Below are 24,252 nucleotides of genomic sequence, written 5' to 3' on the forward strand. Positions count from 1 at the left end.
GTGATGGAGGCCACTGTGTTCTTGGGGACCTTCAATGCTGCAGAAATCTTTTGGTATCTTTCCCCAGATCTGTGCATCGACACAATCCTGTCTCGGAGCTCTACGGACAATTCCTTTGATCTCATGACTTGGTTTTGCTCTGACATGCACTGTCAACTGATGGGATCGTATATAGACAGGGGTGTGCCTTTCCAAATCATGTCCAATCAATTGAATTTACCACAGGTGGACTCCAATCAAGTTGTAGAAACATCTCAAGGATGATCAATAGAAACAGGTTGCACCGGAACTCAATTTCGAGTCTCATAGCAAAGAGTCTGAATACTTATGTAAATAAGGTATTTCTTTTGTCATTTGGTATTGTGATGTCATTATGGGGTATTGTGATGTAATTATGGGGTATTGTGATGTCATTATGGATATTGTGTGTAGATTGATGAGGACATTTTTAAATTTGATCCATTTTAGAATAAGGCTGTAACGTAACAAAATGTGTAAAAAGTGAAGGGGTCTGAATACTTTATGAAGGCACTGTATATACAGTCTAACTATGCATGAGATTGTGGCTGGATTTAAACTCATGGTTCTCAAACACACATTATCAGATTAGAATAAATATCTCATAACTGATATCAAAAGTCATAACTGTTTTAAAGCTCATGAAATACCCTCATATCAAGCTGCCATACATTCTTCAATGGAAGATCAACTGAAAAGGATTGTAGATTTAAAAGGACTGCTTTAAAACCTCAGTTCGTGACCAAAGCTTGAGGTTTTACTAATTGGGGCAGACTAAATAACTGAAAGCTTTCTGCTGTACACGTTATAGTAGGAGTAGCCCATGATCATGACTCTCTCCGTTCCATTACACACACACAAAACAAAAAAATATTCTGCTTTATTTGTTCTTTCCTAATAAGCAAGGCATTTTTACCTTGTACTGTGTGACATAACAGTACGCCTGCTCTGTCGTTCTTTCTGTTGTTTGTTGATGGAAACCTGTCATTAGGCTTGTTTTTGTCCTTTCAGGAGACAACGCTGAAATACTGTCCACAGAGCCTACCTTTAGAGCAGAGAAGTGCCTCTCCCACCCAATCCTCAGTCCTCTGGGCCACAACACAAGCAGGGGTTTGGGTTTTTGGCCACTCCCTATTGAGATGACACATGACAGATCAAAACACTCCGGTCTAACGGTGCAGGCTACTTTTAGAGAGTCACCGGAATCCGCCACCTTCCTTCAATCATTTGTTCGGATGAGCAAAAAAAAAGCGGAGACAAAATCTATACCAACCCTTTGACTTATCCATTTTATATTAGTCTACAAACAAAAGAACATCTTAAAGCATGGAAGCTTTTTACAATGCTTTTATATAAAGAGAAAATCCCAAACCATATTCAAATAAATATTCAATACTCCAATGTTAAATTATAAGTGCCCATATGACCGTATGATACCTTCTTTCCTATTGAAGTAGGTGGAATAAAATAAACAATTGCCCGTGATCCCAACTATCATCAAACAACTAAGAAAAGAAAGCAAAGCAGCAGCTACAGAACCCTTATAATTCAAATTATTTTCAAAAATATTAATTTTCTACATTTGTCTGGGGAGAGGGGAGAGCCTCTTTCATGTCAATTCTTCCCACCAGCTGATCCATGCCAGTAGATCACCATGCAGTAGATCACCATCACCAGTACCCGCCCACCAGCCCAGTAATTTGCCCATCCCCACTTGCCAAAGTGGACCTCACGCATGCCCACGGAGATGACCATGCAATGCGATCACGCGCATGCAGTGGATGTCACCATGCCACCGGATCACCATGACCAGTGGCAGCAAACCCCTGCCAGCCACCCTAGATCAACCATGCCCCAGTTAAGTATTGACCGATGCTGAGCTCCTATGACCTCACCAGGCCAGCCCTAGCATGATCCATGCCGAGAGCCTAGGGCATTCCCCCTTACACCATGCCAGTGAGATGGATTCCATGCCAGTGGGTGAATAATACAATCCATCACACACTGCTAAGTTATAGCTCTGCACCCATGCGAGGGTGTGGCATCACCATGCAGTGCGACACCATGCCAGTAGATGACCATGCCAGGGGATCACCATGCCAGTAAGATGACCATGCCAGGTGGATCACCCCATATGACCAACGTGGCATCAACCCACTACCCAAGATGCGACGCGCAGGCCCAATCACAACCCATCGCCTAGTATGCTAACTACCATTGTGCCCACCGTTCCGATCACCATTGCCAGTAACCACTGGTGAACTATACAGCATGCCAGTGGAATCATCCCGCCAATGCCACCCGTGTGCCCGCATTCACCACAGTGCCAGTGGATGTCACCATGCCAGCTAGAATCACCCATGCCAGGTGATCACATTGCCACCCTAAGAGTCGAGCCAACATCACCCCACATCCCATCTGAGAATCCTCCATGACACATGCCACCTATCCGCCACATCAGCAATGCCGGAGTGGTTAATCACCATTTTTGCCATTGGACCAAATCACCATTGTCCATGTTAGATCACTCATGCTCTAGTGGAATCCATCCATATCCAGTGGAGGTCCCCATCACCATGCAGGTAGATGGACCATGCCATGTGCCACTTCCCTCACCCATTGCCAGCAGATCACCAATGCCAGTGACTCACCAGTCCAGTTGGATCCACCATCCAGGATGCGACCCTATGCTCACCAGACTAGCCACAATCACAGCACACCTGCCGACGATTGGCCACAACATCCACTCCGTCCTCAATGCCTGGACAACCATCACCATAACACACAACACATATAACACAACAAAATGCCAGTAATCACCATCCAGAGGAACGGGTGCGCAAGCTTGCTGCCTTAGGTAGGATGACCACCTCCTCTGATATCGGTACCCTTGACCCAATACGTGTCATTGCCTTTGCCCGACCTACCGCGACTGTCTTTTCTCATAAAGGTCTCCCCTAAAAGCTCCTTCGCCATGGTCCAACAAAACTTTTGTGGAGGAGATGCCTCTGAGTCTGCTCCTGTCACCCCGAGTCTCTCCAAATAGGAGCCCTTGACCCCCTGCCCGATACAAAAAATAGAATGACGGTATATACAGTATTAAACTAAACTAACACACCCCTTATTAACTTTTTCACACTCCACTCAATAAACGTGATAGCCACTTATGTACCACGGCAAATCAACAATTTCCAATCCAACCCAATATCTAAAGCCAATACTGCCCCCACACCCTCAAAAATGCTGAACCACCTACGGATGATTAGGAGCACATAAACCACACTAGCGAATCTACCAAACACCATACATAGACTAAACTACGATAGCACTAGCACTAATATCTCAAAATATCAGAGGTAATTCACCTCTAAATCATCTATTTACCTCTTCAGATGGCCAACAATAGCCCAGTTTTCGTAGATCACATTATGCCCTCTGGCCCCTTACGCAAACTTAGTGGAGGCATGCGATCTAGTGAGTACAGGATCACCACTCCCTCACCCCTCCAGGCTAACACAGTTTAGAATAAGGCTGTAACGTAACAAAATGTGTAAAAAGTGAAGGGGTCTGAATACTTTATGAAGGCACTGTATATACAGTCTAACTATGCATGAGATTGTGGCTGGATTTAAACTCATGGTTCTCAAACACACTATCAGATTAGAATAAATATCTCATATCAAGTCTAACTGTTTTTAAAGCTCATGAAATACCCTCATATCAAGCTGCCATACATTCTTCAATGGAAGGATCAACTGAAAAGGATTGTAGATTTAAAAGGACTGTTTAAAACCTCAGTTCGTGACCAAAGGCTTGAGGTTTTACTAATTGGGGCAGACTAAATAACTGAAAGCTTTCTGCTGTACACGTTATAGTGAGGAGTAGCCCATGATCATGACTCTCCGTTCCATTACACACACACAAAAACAATATTCTGCTTTATTTGTTCTTTCCTAAGAACGGCATTTTTACCTTGTACTGTGTGACATAACAGTACCGCCTGTCTGTCTGCCTGTCTGTCTGTGGTTGTTAGTGGAAACCTGTCATTAGGCTTGTTTTTGTCCTTTCAGGAGACAACGCTGAGAATACTGTCCACAGAGCCCTACCTTAGAGCAGGGTTTCCCCAACTCAGTCCTGGGGACCACAAGAGGTTTGGGTTTTTGCACTACTAGTGGTGCAATGGATCACAAAACTCACGGTTCGGATCACGTTTTGAGTCACGGATCGGATCATTTTTCGGATGAGCAAAAAAAAAGGGAGACAAATATAACTTTGCTTTCCATTTATTAGTTAAAGAACACTTAAAGCATGGAACTTTTCAATGTTTAAATAAAATATTCAAATAAAATATTCAATACTCAATTGTTAAATTAAAGTGCAATATGAGGTATGATACCTTCTTCCTTTGAATAGTGAATAAAAAAATTGCCTGTGTCCACATCATCAAACAAAAGAAAGAAAGCAAAGCAGAGCTGAGCTTATAACTTCAAATTATTTTTCAAAAATATTATGATTTCTACATTGTCTGGGGAGAGGGGAGACCTCTCATTGCTTTCCCACCATGCCAGTGGATCACCATGCCAGTAGATCACCATGCCAGTAGATCACCATGCCAGTGGATCACCATGCCAGTGGATCACCATGCCAGTAGATGACCATGCCAGTGGATCACCATGCCAGTGGATCACCATGCAGTAGATGACCATGCCAGTGGCAAGTGGATCACATGCCAGTAGACTGACCATGCCAGTGGATCACCATGCCAGTAGATCACCATGCCAGTGGATACCATGCCAGTGGATCCACCCATGCCAGTAGATGACCATGCCAGTGGATCACCATGCCAGTAGATGACCATGCAGTGGATCACCATGCCACGTGGATCACATGCCAGTGGATCACCATGCCAGTAGATGACCATGCCAGTTGGATCACCATGCGCAGTAGATGACCATGCCAGTGGATCAGCATGCCAGTGGATCACGCATGCCCCAGTGGATCACCATGCCAGTAGATCACCATGCCAGGTGGATCACCATGCCAGTGGATCACCATGCCAGTAGATGACCATGCCAGTGGATCAGCATGCCAGTGGATCACCAATGCCAGTGGATCACCATGCCAGTAGATCACCATGCAGTAGGATCACCATCCAGTGGATCAACCATCGCCAGTAGATGACGCATGCCAGTGGATCACCATGCAGTAAGATCACCATGCCAGTGGATCACCATCCAGTGGATCACCATCAGTGGATCACCATGCAGTAGATCACCATGCCAGTGGATCACCATGCCAGTGGATCACCATGCCAGTGGATCACCATGCCAGTAGATCACCATCCAGAGGAACGCCGCTTGGCTGCTTGTAGGATGCCACCCTCCTTTGATGGTGTTGGCAAACGTCTTGCCTGTTTCTTGCTCATAAAGGTCTCCCCTAAAAGCTCCTTCATGGCAATTATTTTGTGGAGGAGATGCCTCTGAGTCTGCTCCTGTCGGCTCCATGGCTTGACCCTGCAGAAAAAATGACGTGATCTATTAAACTAACAATTATTTATTTTCATATTTCATAGACACTATAATTGTGGCAATAACATTTAATAAAGCCATTATTCCAAATCAAAAATGATGATAACATTATCACACATCTAATAACATAGACTAAGATTAGACTGCACTATATTTATTATACAAGTAATTCACTCTATTTTTTTACTTCTTCAGTGGCCACAATGTCAGTGGTGAGATCACTGCTATGTCCTCGGTGTAGGGCAGGGTCTAGGTGAGACAGGTCTAGGTGCAGACAGGGACTTGGACCTTTGGATCCAGTGCAAGTAGATCTATGAAGGTAGTTCTGTACATTAGGGGGGTATCTGGGGTTCAGGTTCCTCTCTAATGGCAGCCTTGACCATCTCTAGTGATGGTGCGTCTTCCTCTCTTGGGCCTTTGATTGTAGATCCTTGTTTTCAGAGGTAGGATCATGGACACAGACGGTACAGTCAGTGGCTCAGCAGGTTTGTAACGGTTTGAGGGGTTTGTGTACCTGGAGGACCTCCTCTGCACTTTCACATCCAATCAGAACAAGGTGACGATGTCTTTAATGTCTTTTTCAGGGTCCTTGTCTGTCAGTGCAGAGTATACGCTGTCTGCTGCTCATGATAGGCTCTCCAACATGTCAGAAGTGGAGTTCGTCTTGTTTGTGACATGGTGTATGAGCTTGTGGGTCGGTAAGCTGTACGTTCTTGCTTGGTCTTAGCACATGAGTGGCTGTTTGTGCTCGGTGGACAAAGGAAACCACCTTCCTGATCTCCAAGGAGGTGGTCCATCTGGTTCACTGAGATTTCCTTTGACGATGGTTAAATTGATCACATGTGCAAAGCAAGCTATCTGTGGCCCAGTCCAGCTTCTATCACTGCATTTACTTGTTTTCTTGGGCATTTCTGTGGTGGTTTGGGATATTGCTTATTGGCCTCTCTAGCTCCACTCTGCTACTGCTCCTAGCAGTACTGCACCAGATTTTGTGCCTCCATAGAGGGGGCTTCTGTAGGCCCGGACTTCACATTTCCCACTCATCTGTGGTGTAGTGGAACGTCACGTCACGTAGCTTTCGTTACCTGGGGAGGGTTTTTTCACCCGTCTGTTGGTGGTAGTCGAGCAGTCAACAGTCAGTAGCTCTTTCGTTACCCTGGAGGACCACCCGTCTGTGGTGTAGTGAACAGTCACGTACGGCTTCTTGCTGTTGCCTGGGAGGACCACCCGTCTGTGTGTTAGTGAACAGTCACAGTCACGTAGCTTTCTGTTGCCCTGGAGGACCAACCCGTCTGTGTGTAGTGGAGCAGTCACAGTTCACGTAGCTTTCTGTTGCCCTGGAGGACCGACCCGTCTGTGGTGTAGTGAAGCAGTCACAGTCACGTAGCTTTCCTGTTACCTGGAGGACCACCGTCTGTGGTGTAGTGACATCACGTAGCTTTCTGTTTGCCTGGAGGACCACCCGTCTGTGGTTGTAGTGAGGCAGTTCACGTCACGTATAGCTTTCTGTTACCCCTGGGAGGACCACCCGTCTGTGGTGTAGTGAACAGTCACAGTCACGTAGCTTTCCGTTGGCCCTGGAGGACACCCGTCTGTGGTGCGGGCAGGCAGAGGCATGCCTTGGATAATTCGTTGACAATTTGTATTTGCCTGTTCGATAAAAGTCTGGCATGATCTCCATACTGAAGTGGGGCGCCAGGGGATTTCGCTAGGTGGCCTCAGACTTCCACCCATATGGTTTAAACGCCATTGTTTTCCCCAACGAGTTCGGTCCTCAATGTCTGCAGCGATAAACATCCCAGTAGATTTGGTGATGGCTTCAGCCCGGTCTGATCCTGCAGCAAAGGGCTTAAATGTRGCGGTGAGAAGTTGTTGTCTCTTGGCTGAGATGGCTCCCGTCACTGACTCACCAGGTTGACGACGCTTTAAATGTGTGYCCACGCTCCATGTATTTCCATCATGATCATACGGCTTTCTTGTGGCACAATGCCAACACACCGTAGTGGTGTTGTTCACCACCCTGCTTCCGACATCCTATTTGACAGGGAAGCCTAAATGCTCCCATACATGAGACTTAAATGAAGCGGGAGGCTTTTCCAGTTCTTTAAATCTTTTTTCTTCTTTGCTTTCTGCAACGCGAGCATCCAGGATTGATTTGTTGGGATTCAACATGCCTCGTTCACGTGAACAGTACACACAACTGATTTAAAACAACTATCAAATCAACCTTCAGGCTTCAGAGTAAAACACAGCATCTGTCTTGTCTTTATCTTTCCACTGCAGCTCTGCATCGAGATGTAGGGAAMTATTACTTTAAAAAGTTACAGCGGCAGTAAAACTGTATTTCACACTATGATGGTTAAACTTTGCAATTGACCTGCGGTTCACATGCGCGCCGAACCGTGGGAGGTGATCCGTACGGACCACAGATCAACTACGGTCCGTTACAACACTAAGCACTACCCAGCTGATTCAAATACCCAACTTATCATCAAACCTTACCTTAGAGCACACACACAAAGAGATTGAGGATGAGTGTGTGAGTGAAAGAGAGAGAGAAGGAATAGAGATTAAAGGGGGATGAAAGAAAGAGAAGGTGTGTGTGCATGACAGACAGCTCTCCATCCTCACCATGCGTATAGGAGTGCTGGTCAGGTCCCTCTCTGTGACCAGTCGGTCCTGGTCAGTGACGTACAGTCCCTTCTGTGCCAGGGCCTGGATGACGGCGTTGTGTCCCAGCAGAGGTTTGACGGCATCGCTGCGGAGGATGAGACTACCCGCCCGGCAGTAGAGCTCTGCAGACAGCAGCAGGGACGCCACGGGGGGCTTCAGGTGCTCCTGGCTGTACTGGTCCCTGTAGAAGGGGTCAGGTGTCTTGTCTGTGGGGTTACCGATACTTGAGATAGTTCCTCGCCTTGAGTTGAGGCTGTGTTAGGGCACAGGCCGCAGGCTCTGGGGCAGCTTATCAGATTGTCTCTGTTGAGGTTGGATGGTAGAGGTACCAGGCACCTGGGCCACAAAGAGAATAAGTCTCGATGTCGAGCGTTGTGTAGGACAGGGCCAAGGATTAAACCTGGGCCAACCTTAGGATTGTCCTCTGTAGGTCGTTGTAGGACAGGCACCTGGACCACTTAGATAGTCTCCACGTGAGGTGTGTAGGACCAGGCCCAGGCGCTGAGCCATTAGAGATATGCTGCTCTGTGCCCCAGGTCGTGTAGGACAGAGAGCCTTGGCCCACAACTTTGATAAGTCCTAGCTAGTGAAGAGTGTGTAGGTACAGGCCCAGGCTGGCTGGGCCACTCATTACGCATAGTCTCCTAAGAGGTGTGTAAGGACAGGCCCACGCGCTCTGAGCTCCACTTAGATGTATCTCAAGTGAGTGAATGGTGTAGGGACAGTGCCGCACCTGGCTATAATGGGCTCACTTAGTACGCAGCCTCCTGTGCGAGGCTGGATGTATCGTGCTTAAATCCTGTATATCAAATGGATTACCCTCTTGCATCAAAGCCAACATCACAATGCACCTGCAAGCTGCCCTCAGAAGAACTACTATACCACTCTCCTGCTCTCTCTCTCTCTCACATGATGAGTTCAGGGAGTTCCCCCAGGTGAGTGTTCTTTTTGAGTCAGAGGGGCAGTGGCCGAATTGAAGGGGGCGTAATTGTCGCCGCGGCTGAAGGACGGTGATACTCTAAAGGCCCCTGTGCCGTGAATTGATGTTTATGTGCATGCATGTCGCCTCAGGTGTGTGTGTTCACGTGAGTGTGTGTGTGCTGTGTGTGTGTCCGTGTGGTGTGTACTAATGTGTGTGTGTCCGAAGATTGTGCGTTGTGTTGAGTGTTGCGTGTGTTCGGATTTTCCCACAGGTCCCAATTCAATCAAGTAGAGTGTGTGAATCTGTGTGTGCTCGTTAAATTTAGCAATGAGATTCTGTATGGCAGGATGAACCAGTAAACTCCTCCTACTCATCAGGAAGATTCAGTGGATTTTGACTGAAATGTAAGGAAACACCTGTAGCATTAATAGGACAGCTTGGTTTTGTTCAAAGGGCGCTCCTCTTGTGGCTACCGAAAGACACAACGCATAGTGATGAGAGGAAAAATGTCCATCCACGAAAAGTCCTGGTCTAACCTTAAGAGAAGCCACGAGAGAGTTTGTGGGATGAGGCAGGGGTTGTTCAGCAGAGAGGATCGTGATATCGTTTAGGCGATGTTCGCCGGTGACCGTCATTATCTGCCTCTCACCACATGAGTGCGTAGCAAACGTATGCCCAAGCTATGGGTATGGAAGGAAGTTCAAAATTTCCATGTGAGGCCTGTTTAGGATTGCATGTAAATCTATGACTGGCTTGTTGGTGCCAACGACCTATATTGATGCTGCTCCGAATCGGGTCATTACGTAGCCTACCAAACTTGCTTAATCAAACTGACTCCGTACTAAAGCACTATATTGTCCCTCTATTCACGCGCGGTGGCACGTTGTGAAAGACTCTGAGACTATCAATTATCCGCCCACAAAATTGGTGAACGTGAAAAAATGCGTATATAGTTCGACAAGTGTAACACTTTCCATGTAGAGCCCATGAGCTACGGTTGGCCGCAACTAGTTATCATAAGGCTATGCAATATGCGGGAGAAAACAGAGTGGGAGGCTCTCTAGTAAAAGAGGATAGATCCCATTAGCTTCATATAGGCTAGGCTTACTCATTAGAAGGTTGGCCAAGATTAATTAGGGGCCGATGTGTCAAAGTATTCATAATCAAATCAGTAATTGGACCATTTTTGGATGCCGATCTATGGTCGATTACATTGCATCCACGAGGATGACATGCGTGCAGGCCCTGAGCCACATGTTACCGTAGCAGTGCCAGCATCAAAAGGACTGTGCGCTGCAATATTGCCTTTTAGCTTTCCGTTCCTTCAACACTGTGTTTTTGCATTATATTTAAAGCCAAAATTGAACAGTTTGATTATTTTTATCTTGAGATCTAAATACGATTTTTATTTTACTGTATTAATCTATAAGTTTAACAATAAAGTGTTCATGTTTTCATTTCTAGTATTCGTTGTAAATTGGTTCCATTCATTACACACAACACTCTCATCACATGTCATTGATTATATATAAAACTAAAAATTGGCTGATTAAGTCGGTATCCCAGGCTGTTCTTGTTTTCCAGATGACAACCAAGCTCCGACATCATATTCACTTTAAAGTCCACAGCATAGTTCAGGTGTGGTTCGGAGTATAACTTGCCCGCCAGATATAAGTTCATTTCCCCCCACCTTCTAGATGTTCCCAGAATCTCCTATGTTAACGCAAATGTCACAGCTCCAGTAGGGTAGAGAGGGGGGAAACCGGGAGAGAGGTGATTTATGACTGGTCAATAAACCCTACCCCGAGGGCCAACGTCATGACCACGCACCCCGAGAGCATCGATAGGCGGGCTATTTCAGGACAATAACAGGCTCTTTACACTCACAGCCAGACCTAGCCCCTTCTGCATCTACGTCATCTACAACAACGTCTGTCCCCTAATATAAAACGTCCGCCAACAGTGTCCCCCAATTTAAAACCGACCTCATACCCCGCCAGAGGATGTACACCACAGCTCCTATGATCTCAAATAGAGGTCGACCAGTTAAATCGCCAATGGTCGATTAACTAGGGCCGATAATAGTTTTCATAATCAATCGGAAATCGCATTAAATTTCGTGACGCAGATTTTGCTGCATTTTTTTTTTTTTTTTTTACAGCTCTTTCTAATATTACTAGGTAAGTAGTAAGACTACATTCTTATTTTCAATGACACGGCATAGGAACAGTGGGTTAAGCTGTCACGGTAGCAAATTTTTAGCCTTTCAAGCCCAGAGATCCATTACTTTGTCAGCAGGAATCATCTTCACTTAGGTCTTAACTAGTCGCAACGCCTACTAACCACTTGTCTCTACGGAGCGAGCCCCCTGTTACGCGAATGCACGTAAAGGAAGCCAATTGTAAGTTGCTAGCTAATTAACCAATCCCCACCCAAAATCTATCAATCATAAATCTACTACGTTACTAACTACACACTGGTTGATTATTATTACATGATGTTTACCAGCGTGTGCCTGCGTTTGCATATATCGATGCAGTTGCCGCATCGTCCCTAAAAGAAGGACACTGTTGTTGACATCTCACACGTGTACTTAACCATAAACTTCAATGGCTTTCTTTAAAAATCAATACACATGAAGTAATATTTTTTAAACGCTGCCATATTTTGAAGCTCAAAGATAATCCAGGTTAGCCAGTGCAATATAACCAGGTTAAATTGTGTCACTTTCTCTTGCGATTCATTGCACGGCAGAGTCACGGTATTGGCAACAGTTTGGGGTCCGCCTGCCGCTTCGCTGCAATACATTTGCCAAGAATGTTACGTAATTATGACATAAATTGAGGTTGTGCAATGTAACAGGAATCATTTAGCTTATGGATGCCACCCGTTAGATAAAAATCGGCACGGTTCGTATTTCACTGAAAGAATACACGTTTGTTTTGGGAGATGATAGCTTTCCGGATTTTGACGCATATTATTTCTAGCCTAGGAGCGCTCGTATTTCTGTGTGTTATTATGTCTATATCATTCACTCTAATGATTTGAATAAGAGCAGTTCTGACTGAGCGATGGTAGGACACTCAGCAGTGCCTCGTCAACCTCATATCAAACAAGCTTAGCACTTTGTGGCCTTTTGCCACCGCAGCTATTTCGCAATGCTTCAAACATTGCTCGCTGTTTATGACTTCAAGCCTATCGAATTCCGAGAATTAGGATCTGCGTGCTGACACCCGGATGTGAACATGGCTTAAGCTAAAAATTTAGCCGGGGTTGGCGCGCATAGCGTTTCAACTCAAAACAGGATCATCGCTTCTGAACTTGGGTAGTTTTCCCTTAGCTCTGCAATGGGTAACGCTGCTTCGGGGTGGTGTTGCTACGGATAGTGTTCCTGGTTTCGACCCGGTCGGCTCGGCGAGGAGACGGGAATGGAAGATAGTAAACTGTTTACAACAACACTGGCAAATAGCTAAAGTGCCTATAGAGAAACATCCAATAGTCAAAGGATATATGAAATCAAATGCGTATAGAGAAAAATAGGTCCTATATATTCCCTACAATACTTACATAAGAGCATACCTAAACTTTATACCCTGGGAAATTGAAGACTGACATGCTTAAAAGGAGCACATCCAGCTTTCATATGTCTCAATGTTTCTGAAGCAAGGAACTTAAAAACGTAGCTTCTCTTCATGGCACATTAATTGCAACTTTTACTCCTTGCTCTCTCACACACACCTTTGTTTTTTTTTGGCATTATTTAAACCAAATTGAACACTGGTTCATTATTTATTTGAGGCTAAATAGATTTTATTGATGTATTATATTAAGTTAAAATAAGTGTCTCTCTATCTTTTCAAGTATAAACAAAGGAATTAGTAAACCACCTGTCCAACCTTTTGATGTCTGCTGTTAAGGCAGGAGTCTTCCCCTCCCCCTTCCGTGCTCTCTTATCATTTCTTATAAAAATGGACCCAAAAGACAGCAAATGTCTGGTGGGGGTGGGGAGGGTATTAAATATTTTGTAATATTGATATCATTTGTTGTAAAATTTCTTATTGATTTGAGCATGTAGATCGTCTGCAATTATAGACATCCAAGTATCACTTAAAGAGTCATATAAGAATCCATTATGTGGAATTAACTAAGAGTATGATTAGATATATTCAGTCGCCGATTTTATCAGGCCGGATACCGGGATTATGTGGAGGGACCAAAAAGGCCAATACCGATTAATCGAACTACATACTAAAGATTTTTTTATATCCACTTCATCTTTTAGTAATAAGGGACTAATTAACAGGCATACAACATACTCGTCCTAATTCATACATTCATTAAAAATCTATTTGTTCTTATCCTTCAAGTCCATCCCGTACAACAGAATTCTGTGTATGAAGGTTATAGTATTGATATAATACAATACGGGTTACTTCTTGGTTTATAGTGCTTTCATATTATAGTTTTGAGTTATTCCTTATATTGGGTTTCGTTAAGAGAGAGATTTTATCAGGAAGCGGGAACTTTTCTTTATTAATCGTTATTTGGCGACATTAAGTCTGGTGCATATATTATATCATGAGATTTGAGATTATAATGGCAGATAGTTTTTTAGACTCTATGGTTTGAGTGCTCAGTGTAATACCAGTATAGGCTTCGCCATCCCTCCTTCTTGCGCCGGACCTTGATAGGGCTCGAACCACGGAACCTCGACCATCCTGACGCGTCTCTAAGTAGGACACCAAATATGCAAGCAGGGGACTTGGACTCTAGTGTTAATTACGAGTACTAGAGTTCTAGAGTTAGTCGCTTCGCTTTGGTACGCTTATCCCTTCATGGTATAAACTGATTGAAAACATGGTCTGCTATACCAATTATAGAATCAGGTTACATTGCAATGTGGCAGGTCTCATAATGAGCACAGGCTTAGATCTATGTGTTCTGTTACCTATATTTGAATTGGTTGCTCTTATGTTTTGTGCGGTCGGCTGCCTTCCTATCGGTGGCGCGTTTTATAGGGAGCATGTACTAGTTAGGTACTCAGGCGTTGTCGTTGAGCATGACAGGGTACATCTTTCCGTTCTGCCTCCTGAACAGGGCAGTTAACCACTGTTCCTAAGGGCCGTCATGTGAAAATAATGTATATATGCGTATCTTAACTAGCCTATAAAGGCAAAAATCAGTTATAAATAAAGTGTTCTGTATAATAAAAAAACAAAAACATATGAGCAAGTGTGGGTCGCATTATCAATTCGAATTGTGACTGGGATGAGAAAGAACTTGAAACAATAGGCCTAGTGTAATCTGGCATTTCCGAACTAATCAGCTTCCGACCTCTCATTTGGGAGATCTAGAGCTTTTGGGTCCATCCCTCTCGGGGTTATGAGATGCTTTTAAATTGGGGACCAGTGGCTCTGTTTATGGTTGTGGTCAGATAGTGTAACGACGTAGCTCTGTCGCTTTATATTTGTAGATATATTTGGATCGGTGTCTGGACGGGTTGCGCCTGCACGGGTAGGATAGCTCTCTGACCAGTCCCCATAAACAATATCTAATTATTCAACACTCACCTACCACTTGATGTGACTTTGGTATACATAGAGATCGGACACAGAGGTGGGGAATGAAAGACTATAATTCTCGTAATCAGACGACAACTGAAGCATATGGTGTGGTCTTCTAATGCAATAATGATGTCAGCTTGTTGTCAATCTGAAACAAAAAAGGCCCGATTATTGATCCGATTAATCAGCCATTTTTAATTTATATATATATGTGTGTGTGGGTGTGTGTGTGTGTTTAATAATGAGCAATTACAACAATACTGAATGAATGAACTGCATTTAATTTACTTAATATAATCCATAATAAAAATCTTAATTAGTCTCAAATAAATAATGAAACATGATTCAATTTGGTTTTATATGCATAAACACAGTGTTTGAAGAAAAAGTAAAAGGGCAATATTGCCCCTCAGCCCTCCACAGGTTGCCTTTTGAGTGCTGCACTCGCGTACAGGTGGTCAGCCTGCACGCAGTCTCCTCGGTGGATTGCAATGTAATCGACCATAATGGAATCCAAAAGAGGCCAAATTACTGATTGTTATGAAAAACTAAATCTGTCCTTAATTAATCGGCCAACCCTCCTAATGAGTAAAGCGCCTACCTATATTGTATAATCGCTAACTGGGATCATCTCTCTTTTAGAGGGCCATAACTTGTTTTGTCTTCTCCGCAATTTGTCGATACCCGCCTATCTAGACATGTTGCGGCAACTCGGAGCTCATGGGCTTCATGCAGTGTTTGATTTAAGATTTCTATGTACATTTGCATTGATTTGTCAGAGTGATTTAGAGGGACAATAGAGTGCTTATAGTACGAGGTCAGTTAGCAAGTTTGGCTAGTGCTAGTAATTGAAGCTCATTTTCTACGCAGGCAATCATAGCTGTGCGGAAGAAGCCTAAAATTACCATGACTAAAACGGTTCGAATGGAAATTGTGCGAAAACTGCCTTATAACTGCGTGACGCGGCCAGTCGTGGTGGAGAATACGGATCAGCCGCAACAGCACCTAAAGCATACACACTCCTTCATGAACGGCAGGCAATGGAGCAAACGGTGGGCTAAGGTAGGGCTCTGTGGACAGTTTGTCTCAGCGGTTTGTCCACTGAGACGAAGGACAAAAAACAGAGCCTAATGACAAGGATTTCCGACTAGGCAACCACTGGACGACGGATCACCCGCAACAGAGCCATAAAGCGAGACACACAGAGCAAGACTCAGCCTGAACGCACGCACACACAACCCAGACCACACACACACACAACAACACACCACACACAACACAGCTGCGACACACGCCGTTGTATCAAACAGAGCGATGCATGCCGAAACACACACACACAGGCCTAGGACACCCGATCCTTTGCCCAGTACGTCGCCCTTTCAACCCAACTGCCCACTCTGACTCCAAAAATACTCACAGGACGCACCTGACTCGATCTATGTGAAGAAGAGCAGGAAGTGGTTGTAAGTCTTCTGAGGGCAGACTGGCAAGTACAGTATGTTGGCTTTTGTTGAAAGAGTAACACAGATCCATTAAAAAAGATCAAACCAGGATCTAAGGCACGTAACACACCTCAGAGACTGTCTACGTGGCCCAGGGAGGCCTGTCTAACACAATCCTCCTGCACAGTAGACTATCCTAGTGAGCCCAGAGCCTGGCTCTGTCCTACACACCATCACAGAGACTATCTAAAGTGGCCCAGAGCCTGGGCCTGTTCGCTACACACCTCCACAGAGACTATCTAAGTGGCCCAGCGGCACTGTCCTATCACACCTCACAGAGGACTATACATTAAAGTGGACCGCAGGGCTGGGGCTGTCCACACACCTTCACAGACGACTATCTAAGTGGCCCAGGGCCGTTCCCTACAACCTCACAGAGACAATCTAAGTGGCCCAGGGCCCTGGCCCTGTCCTACACACCTCAAAAGAACTATCTAAGTGGCCCAGGGCCTGTCCTACACACCTCACAGAGACTATCTAAGTGCCCAGAAGCCTGGCCTGTCCTACACACCTCACAGAGACTATCTAAGTGGCCCAGGGCTCTGGCCTGTCCTACACACTCCACAGAGACTATCTAAGTGGCCCAGGGCCTGGCCCTGTCCTCACACCTCACAGAGACTACTAAGTGGCCCAGGGCCTGGCCTTCCTACACACCTCACAGAAGACTTATCTAAGTGGCCAGGGCCTGGGCCTGTCCTACACACCTCACAGAGACTATCTAAGTGGCGTCATGGGCCTGTCCTACACACCTCACAGAGACTATCTAAGTGGCCCAGGGCCTGGCTGTCCTAACACACTCAAGAGACTATCTAAGTGGCCCAGGGCCTGTCCTTCACACACCTCACAGAGACTATCTAAGTGGCCCGAGGCGCCTGTCCTCACACACCTCACAGAGAGACATCTAAGTGGCCCAGGGCCTGTCCCTTTCCTACACCCCTCACACAAGAGACTATCTAAGTGGGCAGCCTGGGCCTGTCCTACACACCTCACAGAGACTATCTAAGTGGCCCAGGCCTGTTCCAACTAGCCACACCCATACAAACTAACAGAGACTACAGTGCCCAGGGCCTGTCCTACACACCTCAACAGAGACTATCTAAGTGGCCCAGGGCCTGTCTCTAGCACACCTCACAGAGACTAATCTAAGTGGCCAGGGCCTGTCCTACACACCTCACAGAGACAATCTAAGTGGCCCAGGGCCTGGCCCTGTCCTACACACCTCACAGAGACATCTATGTGGCCCAGGGCCTGTGTCTACACACACCTCACAGAGACTATCAAGTGGCCCAGGGCCTGCCTGTCCTACACACCTCACAGAGACTTCTAAGTGGCCGGGCGCCTGTCCTAACACACCTCACAGAGACTATCTAAGTGGCCCAGGGCCTGTCCTACACACACCATCACAGAAGAGCTATCTAAGTGGCCCAGGGCCTGTCCTACACACCTCAAGAGACTTGTCAAGTGGCCACAGGGCCTGGGGCCTGTCCTACACATCCTCACAGAGACATATCTAAGTGGCCCGGCTGGCCTGTCCCTACACACCTCCTAGACACGAGACTTCTAAGTGGCCCAGGGCCTGCCTGTCTCTACACACCCTCAGCAAGAGACTTCTAAGTGGCCCAGGCTGCCTGTCCTACACACCTCACAGAGACTATCTAAGTGGCGCAGGGCCTGTCCTACCACCTCACAGAGACTTCTAAGTGGCCAGGGCCCTGTCCTACACACCTCACAGAGACTATCTAAGTGAGCCAGAGGTCTACACACTCACAAGACTATCTAAGTGGCCAAGGGCCTGTCCTACACACCTCACAGAGACAATCTAAGTGGCCCAGGGCCTGGCCCTGTCCTACACACCTCACCAGAGACTATCTAAGTGGCCCAGGGCCTGGGCTGTCCTACCACACCTCACAGAGACTGCTCCTAAGTGCCCAGGGCTGGCCCTGTCCTACACACTCACAGAGACCTATCTAAGTGGCCCAGGGCCTGGCCCTGTCCTAACACACCTCACAGAGACATCTAAGTGGCCCAGGGCCTGGGCCTGTCCTACACACCTCACAGAGACTTATCTAAGTGGCCCAGGGCCTGGGCCTTGTCCTACACCACCTCACAGAGACTGTCTAAGTGGCCCAGGGCCTGAGGCCTGCTCCTACACACCCTCACAGAGACTATCTAAGTGGCCAGGGCCTGGGCCTTCCTACACACCTCACAGAGACTGTCTATGAGCGCTGTACCTGCCAACTAGTGGTGGCGCTGGGGCACACACTCGCATGTACTATCGCTGTGGGCCCAGCCTGGCCTGTCCTACCACCTCACAGAGACTGTGCCTAAGTGGCCCAATCTCCATCAAGAGACACATCCTAGAGGAGCTGACTGTAGTGTCAGTTATTGTGTGACCAAACTAACCTGTTCTCTCTCCATCTACAGACACAGCCCCAGAGGAGCTGACAGTTATGTAGCCTACACTCCAAAGGTTCTACCTGTAATCAAAAAGGGTTATTCAAAGGGTTTCCCTATGGGGACAGCCAAGGGACCCTTTTATGTTCTAGGGTTCTCCTATTGGGGACAGCCAAGGAACCCTTTTAGGTTTTAGGGTTCTCCTATGGGACAGCCAAGGAATCCTTTTAGGTTTTAGGGTTCTCTATGGGGACAGCCAAGGAAATCCTTTTAGGTTTTAGAATAGCACCTTTTTTGGGTAGCTATCCTCACACACCCTCCTCAACCTCCCTAGACGTGCTCCAGAGAGCTGGGGTCTTACTATGTTCATCGTGATCCCCAAACTAACCCGTCCCTTCCTTCTCCCTCCAAAGATGCGGTCCCTGAGGAGCTGGCTGACCCTTCTACAGGGACCAGTACAGCCAGGAGCACCTGAAGCCCCCGTGGCGTCCCTGCTGCTGTCTGCAGAGCTCTACTGCCGGGCGGGTAGTCTCATCCTCCGCAGACGATGCCGTCAAACTCCTGCTGGGACACAACCCGTCATCCAGGCCCTGGCACAGAAGGGACTGTACGTCACGACCAGGACCGACTGGTCACAGAGAGGGACCTGACCAGCACTCCTTATACGCATCGTGAGGATGGAGAGCTGTCTGTCATGCACACAACCTTCTCTTTCTTTCATCCCCCTTTAATCTCTATTCCTTCTCTCTCTCTTTCACTCACACAACTCATCCTCAATCTCTTTGTGTGTGTGCTCTAAGGTAAGGTTTTATTGATAATTGCGGTAATTTGAATCAGCTGGGTAGTGCTTAGTGTGTAACGGCCGTAGTTGATCTGTGGTCCGTACGGATCACCTTCCCACGGTTCGGCGGCGCATGTGAACCGCAGATTCTGGCAGAAGTTTTACATATTGAGTTATTATACCCGCTGGATTTTTTAAGGTAATACTTCCCTACCATCGATGCAGAGCTTCAGTGGAAAGATAAAGACAAGACAGATGCTGTGTTTATCTCTGAAGCCTGTTGTGTTACGTTGTGTGAACTGGTTCACTGAGAGGATGTTGAATCAACAAATAATCCTGGATTCTCGCGTTGCAGAAAGCAAAGAAGAAAAAAGATTTAAAGAACTGGAAAGCCTCCCCGTTCATTTAAGTTCATGTATAGGGAGCATTTGGCTTCCGTGTCCAAATAGGATGTCGGAAGCAGGGTGGTGAAACACACCACTACGGTGTGTTGGCATTGTGCCCACAAGAAAGCCGTATGATCATGATGGAAATACATGGAGCGTGGCACACATTTAAAGCGCCGTCAACCTGGTGAGTCGTGACGGGAGCCATCTCGAGCCAGGAGACAAACTTCTCCGCGACATTTATAGCCCTTTTGCTGCAGGATCAGACCGGGCTGAGCCATCACCCAAATCACTGGATGTTTTATCGCTGCAGACATGAGGCATAACTCTGTTGTGGAAACAAGGTTTAAACATTGGTGGAAGTGCTTGGCCACGCTAGGAAATCCCCTGCGCCCCTTCAGTAATGGAGCCTCATGCCAGATCTTTATGAACAGGAAATACTCAAAATTTGTCATCTCTCCAAACAAAGAAAGAGAGAGATGACAATTTTGATATTTTCCTGTTCATAAAGATCTGCATGATCTTCATACTGAAGTGTGGGCCCAGGGGATTCTTAGCGTGGACTCAAGCACTTCCACCATATTTTAAACCATTTGTTTTCCACAAGAGTATGAGCCTTCAAATGGTCTCGCATAAAGCATCCAGTTAGATTTGGTAGATGATGCTTCAGACCCGTCTGATCCTAGCAGCAAAGGGCTTAAATGTCGCGGAGAAGATTGTGTCTGCTGGCTGAGAGATGGCTCCCGTCACTTGACTCCACCAGAGTGAATACGACGAGCATTAAAAATGGTGTGACCGCTCCAATGTGTTTCCATCATGGACTCAACGCTTTTCTTGTGAGACAATGCCAACACACGTCAGTGTTTTACACCGACCCTACTTCCTACTCCTATGTATGACACGAGCCAAATCTCCCTGGTACGGCTATGAAGGAGCTTTTCCAGTTTCTTTTAATCTTTTTTCTTCTTGCTTTTCTGCAACGCGGCATCCAGGATTATTTTGTTGGGATTCAACATGCCTCTGTTCACAGTGAACAGTACCACACAATGATTTAAAAACAACTATCAAAATCAACCCTTCAGCTTTCAGAGTAAGAACAGCACTGTTGCTTGGCTTATTTCCACTGCAGTCGCATGAGATTGTAGGAATTATACTTTAAAAAAGCGTACAGCGCATGTAAAACTGTTATTTCACACTACTGATGGTGTTAAAACTTTGCAATTGACCTGGCGGTTCACAGTGCGCGCCAAAGCGTGGGAGGTGATCTACGGTCGCAGCAGGATCAACTACGGTCCGTTACAAACCACTAAGCTATAACCCACAGCTGATAAAATCCCAACGTACAAATCATCGAAACGTTACTTGAGAGCATCACACACAAAAAGATTGAGGATGAGTGTGAGATGAAGAGAAGATGAGAGAGATAGAATTAAAGGGGGATGAAAGAAGAGAAGTGTGGTGTGTGCGATGACAGACATCTCCATCCTGCACCAGCTATAGAGGAGGCTAGGTCACTCCTTGTGACCAGTCGGTCCTGTCGTTGACGTACAGTCATTGTATGCCAGGCCTGGATGGCGTTGTTCACCCAGCAGAGGTTTACCATACGCTGCGGAGATGAGACTACCCCCGGACAGATAGAAGCTTCTGCATGACAGCAGCACCGAGGCGCCAACGGGGGCTTCAGGTTGCTCCTGGCTGTACTGGTCCCTGTAGAATGGTCAGCCAGCTCTAGGGACCGCATCTTTGAGGTGGAGATGGAAGTGACGGGGTTAGTTTGGTGGACTACTATAAAACTATTAAGACGCCCAGCGTCCTCTGAGATCACATCTAGGAGGTGAGGGGTGTTGTGATATACTACAAAAAGGCTATCTTAAAACCTAAAAGGGATTACCTTGGCTCCCCATAGAGAACCCTAAAACCTAAAAGGATTCCTATGGTGTCCCATAGGGAGAACCTAAAACTAAAAGGGTTCTTGCTTCCCCATAGGAAACCCTAGAACATAAAATGGTCCTTGCTGTCCCCCATAGGAGAACTTGTAATCCCTTTTTGGATTACATGGTAGAACCTTTTGAGTTAGGCTACATAACTGACAGCTCTCTGGGCTGTGTCTGGTAGATGGAGAGAGAACAGGTTAGTTTTGGTCACACAATAACTGACACTGACAGTCAGCTCCTCTAGTGGACTGTGTCTCTTGATGGAGATTGGTGAGCCACTTAGAACCCAGTCCCTCATGATGAAGGTGTGTGTAGCAGGCCAGGCCCAGGGGCATTTGCTTAGTCGAATAAATTTTATTTTTACTAATAGCCCTTCGGGTACATCGCTAATATACTCGAGTGCGGTCAGACAATAACAGCCTAATACCCCAAAGCCAGCTAGTAATGGCAGGTGTAGAAGCAGCACCGGTTCTACCTTAGACAGTCTCTGTGAGGTGTGTAAGCGACACGGCCCAGGCCCTGGGCCTCTTAGATGTCTCTGGTGAGGGTGTGTAAGGAGGCCCAGCCCTGGGCACTTAGACAGTCTCTTGTGAGGTGGTGTAGGACAGGCCCAGGGCACGGCTGAGGTTTCCACTTAGATAGTCTCTGTGAGGTGGTGTAGGGACGGTCCGTGTTCCTGGGCACTTAGATTGTCTCTGAGGTGTGTAGGGACAGGCCAGGCCCTGGGTATCCATGATAGATAAGTCTCTGTGAGGTTGTAGGTACAGGGCGCTAGGACACCTGGGAACTTAGACCGTCTCTGTGAGGATGTGTAGGAAGCCAGCCTGGCATAGATAGTTCTGTGAGGTGTGTAGGACAGGGCCAGGGCCCTGGGCCACACTTAGATTGTCTCTCTGTAGCGTGTGTAGGACAGGCCTGGTCCCTTAGAATAGTCTCTGTCGAGGTGGTGTAGGCAGGCCCTGGGCCACTTAGATAAGTGCTCTGTGGAGGTGTGTAGACATGGCCCCTGGGCCACTTAGATAGCTCTGGTTGAGGTGTGTGACAGGCCCTGCGCCACTTAACGATGCTCTGATTGAGGTGTGTAGGACAGGCCCAGGCCTGGGTCCACTTTAGACAGTCTCTGTGAGGTGTAGGACAGCCCAAAGTGCCCCTGGGCCACTTACGGACACGTCCTCTAGTGAGGTGTGGTAGGAACCAGGCGCAGGCCCGGCCACTAGATTGTCTCTGTGGGTGTGCTAAGGACAGAGCGCCCAGGCCCCTGGGCCACTTAGGACATGTTCCTGTGAGGTGTGATAAGGCAAGGCCTGGGGCACTTAGATAGTCTCTGTGAGGGTGTGTGTGGACAGGCCTGGCCACTTAGATAGCTCTCTGTGGTGTGTAGGACAGGCCCAGGCGTGGGCACTTAGACAGTCTCCTGTGCAGGATGTGTAGAGCCCAGGGCCCCTGGGCCACTTAGACCAGTCGTCTGTGAGTTGTGTAGAGCAGAGGGCCAGGCCGGCCACTTAGATTTGCTCTGTGAGGTGTGTAGGATTCAGGCACGGACCCGGGACCACTTAGATGTCCTCATCGTAGAGGTGTAAGGACAGGCCCTCGGGACCACTATAGATAGTCTCTGTGAGGTGTGTAGGATCAGGCCCTGAGGTCCACTTAGATAGTTCACAGCTTAGTGAGAGTGTGTAGGAAGGCCTGGGTCCACTTAGATAGTCCTCTGTGAGGTGTGTCAAGGACACAGGCCCTGGGTCCCTTAGATAGGTCCTCTGTTGAGGGTTGTTTGGATCAGCCTGGCTAGGGCCACTAGATTAGTCTCTGTGAGGTTGTAGATTAGGACACCACGCCCGCCACTTTGATTGTCTCTGATGGTTGTTTAGTTGTGTAGGGAACAGGCCCTCGGCCATCTATGATATACCTTCTGTAGGCGTGTTGTATTAGTGGGACAGCCCTTGGGCCACTTAGATAGTCTCTGTTGAGGTTGGGTACGGACAGTGACCTAGGCCCGGGCCACTTAGCATATTTTTCAGGTCGGTGCGTAGTGAGGTGTTAGTGACAGGCCTACTGGGTCCACTCTTAATAGTCTCTGTGAATGGTGTGTAGACAGGCCAGGCTAGGCTCGGGCCACTATAATAGTCTCTTGTAGTGTGTAGGTAGGACAGGCCCAGGCCTGTCCAACTTAAATGTGATGTTTGACAGCCCACCTGTGAGGCCACTGAAGTTTAGTTGGCAGGCCAGGCCTCGGGCCACTTAATAGTTCTCTGTAGAGTTGTGTAGAAAGGCCACAGCCGGCCACTTAGATAGTCTCTGGAGGTGTGTAAGGACAGGCCCCCTTGGCCACCTTAGATATCTCAGTCGACGGTGCATGAGGACACCGGCCTGGGCCGACTCTAATAAGCCTCTGTACGGTGATGTAGGACCTCAGCCCCGGTGCACTTAGATGTCTCGTGAGGCTGTAGTACAGAGGCCCTGGGATCCAACTTATGATAGTCTCTGTGAGGTGGTTAGGACAGCCAGCCCTGGGCCACTGAAGATAGTCTCTGTGAGGTGTGTAGGCGGGCT

At 47.0% G+C, this 24,252-nt stretch overlaps 1 protein-coding gene across 1 annotated transcript in view; it reads right to left on the minus strand.

The window, feature by feature from the left end:
• Window positions 1–24,252, minus strand: part of LOC111956914 (calmodulin-regulated spectrin-associated protein 2) — a 121,490-nt gene that overhangs the window by 83,441 nt on the left and 13,797 nt on the right. The window contains 1 exon segment of the mRNA XM_070436527.1: window positions 8,178–8,425. Coding sequence (XP_070292628.1) covers window positions 8,178–8,425 — 248 coding nt within the window.

This window comes from Salvelinus sp. IW2-2015, linkage group LG32 (assembly GCF_002910315.2).
Source record: "Salvelinus sp. IW2-2015 linkage group LG32, ASM291031v2, whole genome shotgun sequence".
Lineage (NCBI taxonomy): Eukaryota > Metazoa > Chordata > Actinopteri > Salmoniformes > Salmonidae > Salvelinus > Salvelinus sp. IW2-2015.